The 1,524-nt window shown below is 37.6% G+C and overlaps 1 protein-coding gene across 1 annotated transcript in view; it reads right to left on the bottom strand.

The window, feature by feature from the left end:
• Nucleotides 1-398: 398 nt before the first annotated feature.
• The window catches only part of LOC106536133 (TRAF2 and NCK-interacting protein kinase), a gene marked incomplete at both ends in the record, with an annotated part of 56,121 nt that continues 54,995 nt past the window's right edge, over nucleotides 399-1,524 (bottom strand). Inside the window, 2 exon segments of the mRNA XM_014033331.1 lie at nucleotides 399-503; nucleotides 850-922. Of these exon segments, the coding sequence (XP_013888785.1) occupies nucleotides 399-503; nucleotides 850-922 (178 nt within the window).

Genomic DNA, 1,524 nt, shown 5'->3' with positions numbered 1-1,524 from the left:
TGGTTAATAATTCTGCAGCAGCCTGGTGTTGCTAATAGAYAGATAAATTGGTACTAATAGAGATGATGTGATGCCATTTTCTAACTAAATACCCACAAGAAGACAAACAAAATGAACTCTTCAAGCTTGGCTCTGTGTCACAACTCCTTATATCCTGCATGAAAGAGCCTTCAACACTCATATAATCACTTTAAATATATACTGTATGTATGAAAATACCTTAAAAAGTTATGATTTTTTGTTAAAAAGGAGCTGATTCACTGTTGTTACTAATATCTTGGTAGAAAAAGAATATTAATTAACATGAGATCGTATAAACTATTATTCTACACGTTAGGTTTTCTTTTATAAATCTATATTAATCAATGTGGATGAGGTCTACTGAGAACTGAAGACCTGCCTGCTTTTGTTGACCTCCGTCTCGTCCTCCATCTCCATCTTCCGTTTGCAGACTAAGAAACTCCCGTCTTAACGTCCATTCACCAGGAACGTTCACTATGGAGCTGAGAGGGGACAAACACAAACTGAGTGAGACGGTCCACTTTCAGACAAGACGCAGAGGGTGGAGTTACAGAAAATACACCCTTAGAGATCATCCAGGGAGCAGGAACTCTGCCTGAACAGCCATCTGTTGTTGGACATTTGGGGACATCAACAACAATCTGTCCACGGACAGAAACTACGAACATATGTACGCCTTGCAGTGTTCTCTGTTAGCATTAGCACTGAGCAAATCTGGTGTTTAGTATCTGTGCAGGGTTTATTCCATCCATACTTCATTTGGAATCAGATTCCTGACAGATTTCTACAGATAAACACAGTCATGGTTGATGTAACAACTGAGGTTACCTGGGTTCACCTTCCTCCTCTGGTACCTCATCCTCTTCATCATCACTGCCACTGTACTCGTACTCTGGACCCTCTAAGAAAGAGAAAAATGAGACATTTATCATCACAGTTATGGATATTATATATTACTGGTTAATGTTAACCATCGATGTATCACGTCTGATGGAACTAAGTGAAGACTGAAGATAAAGATGAGTAAAATATTCCATCTTATTCATGTTGACACCAGCTGAACTGTGTGGAAGTGTGAAGCTAATATATTATGAGGTGWAAAATTTATTGCAACCTAGCAGCAAGAAATAAGCTGTGGTCGTGCTTTCTGAGTGTCTGAATCAGTTGTTTTGACACGTTAAAGAACATTCTGTGAAAACCTAAAGAGATTTTTTGTAAGAATGCTCGACCTGTGGATCAGTAGGGCCCTAGCAACACAAACATCTAGTCAACACAAGAAAAACACATCCAACACAAACAAAGAAGCTAGACCTGAGGAGGACAACATATCAAGTGTCTGATATATTTCTCCTTGTGTGGTATTAAAAATGATAATATTGCAAACATCGAGTATGAACCTAAATGGATTTCAGTGTCTGCATCTAATTACTGTATTTATTCATGTATAATATGATCTCATGTATAATATGATCTCATGTATAATATGATCTCATGTATAATATG

This window comes from Austrofundulus limnaeus, unplaced genomic scaffold (assembly GCF_001266775.1).
Source record: "Austrofundulus limnaeus strain Quisiro unplaced genomic scaffold, Austrofundulus_limnaeus-1.0 Scaffold1697, whole genome shotgun sequence".
NCBI lineage: Eukaryota > Metazoa > Chordata > Actinopteri > Cyprinodontiformes > Rivulidae > Austrofundulus > Austrofundulus limnaeus.
This window is presented reverse-complemented; position numbering and strand designations above follow the sequence as displayed.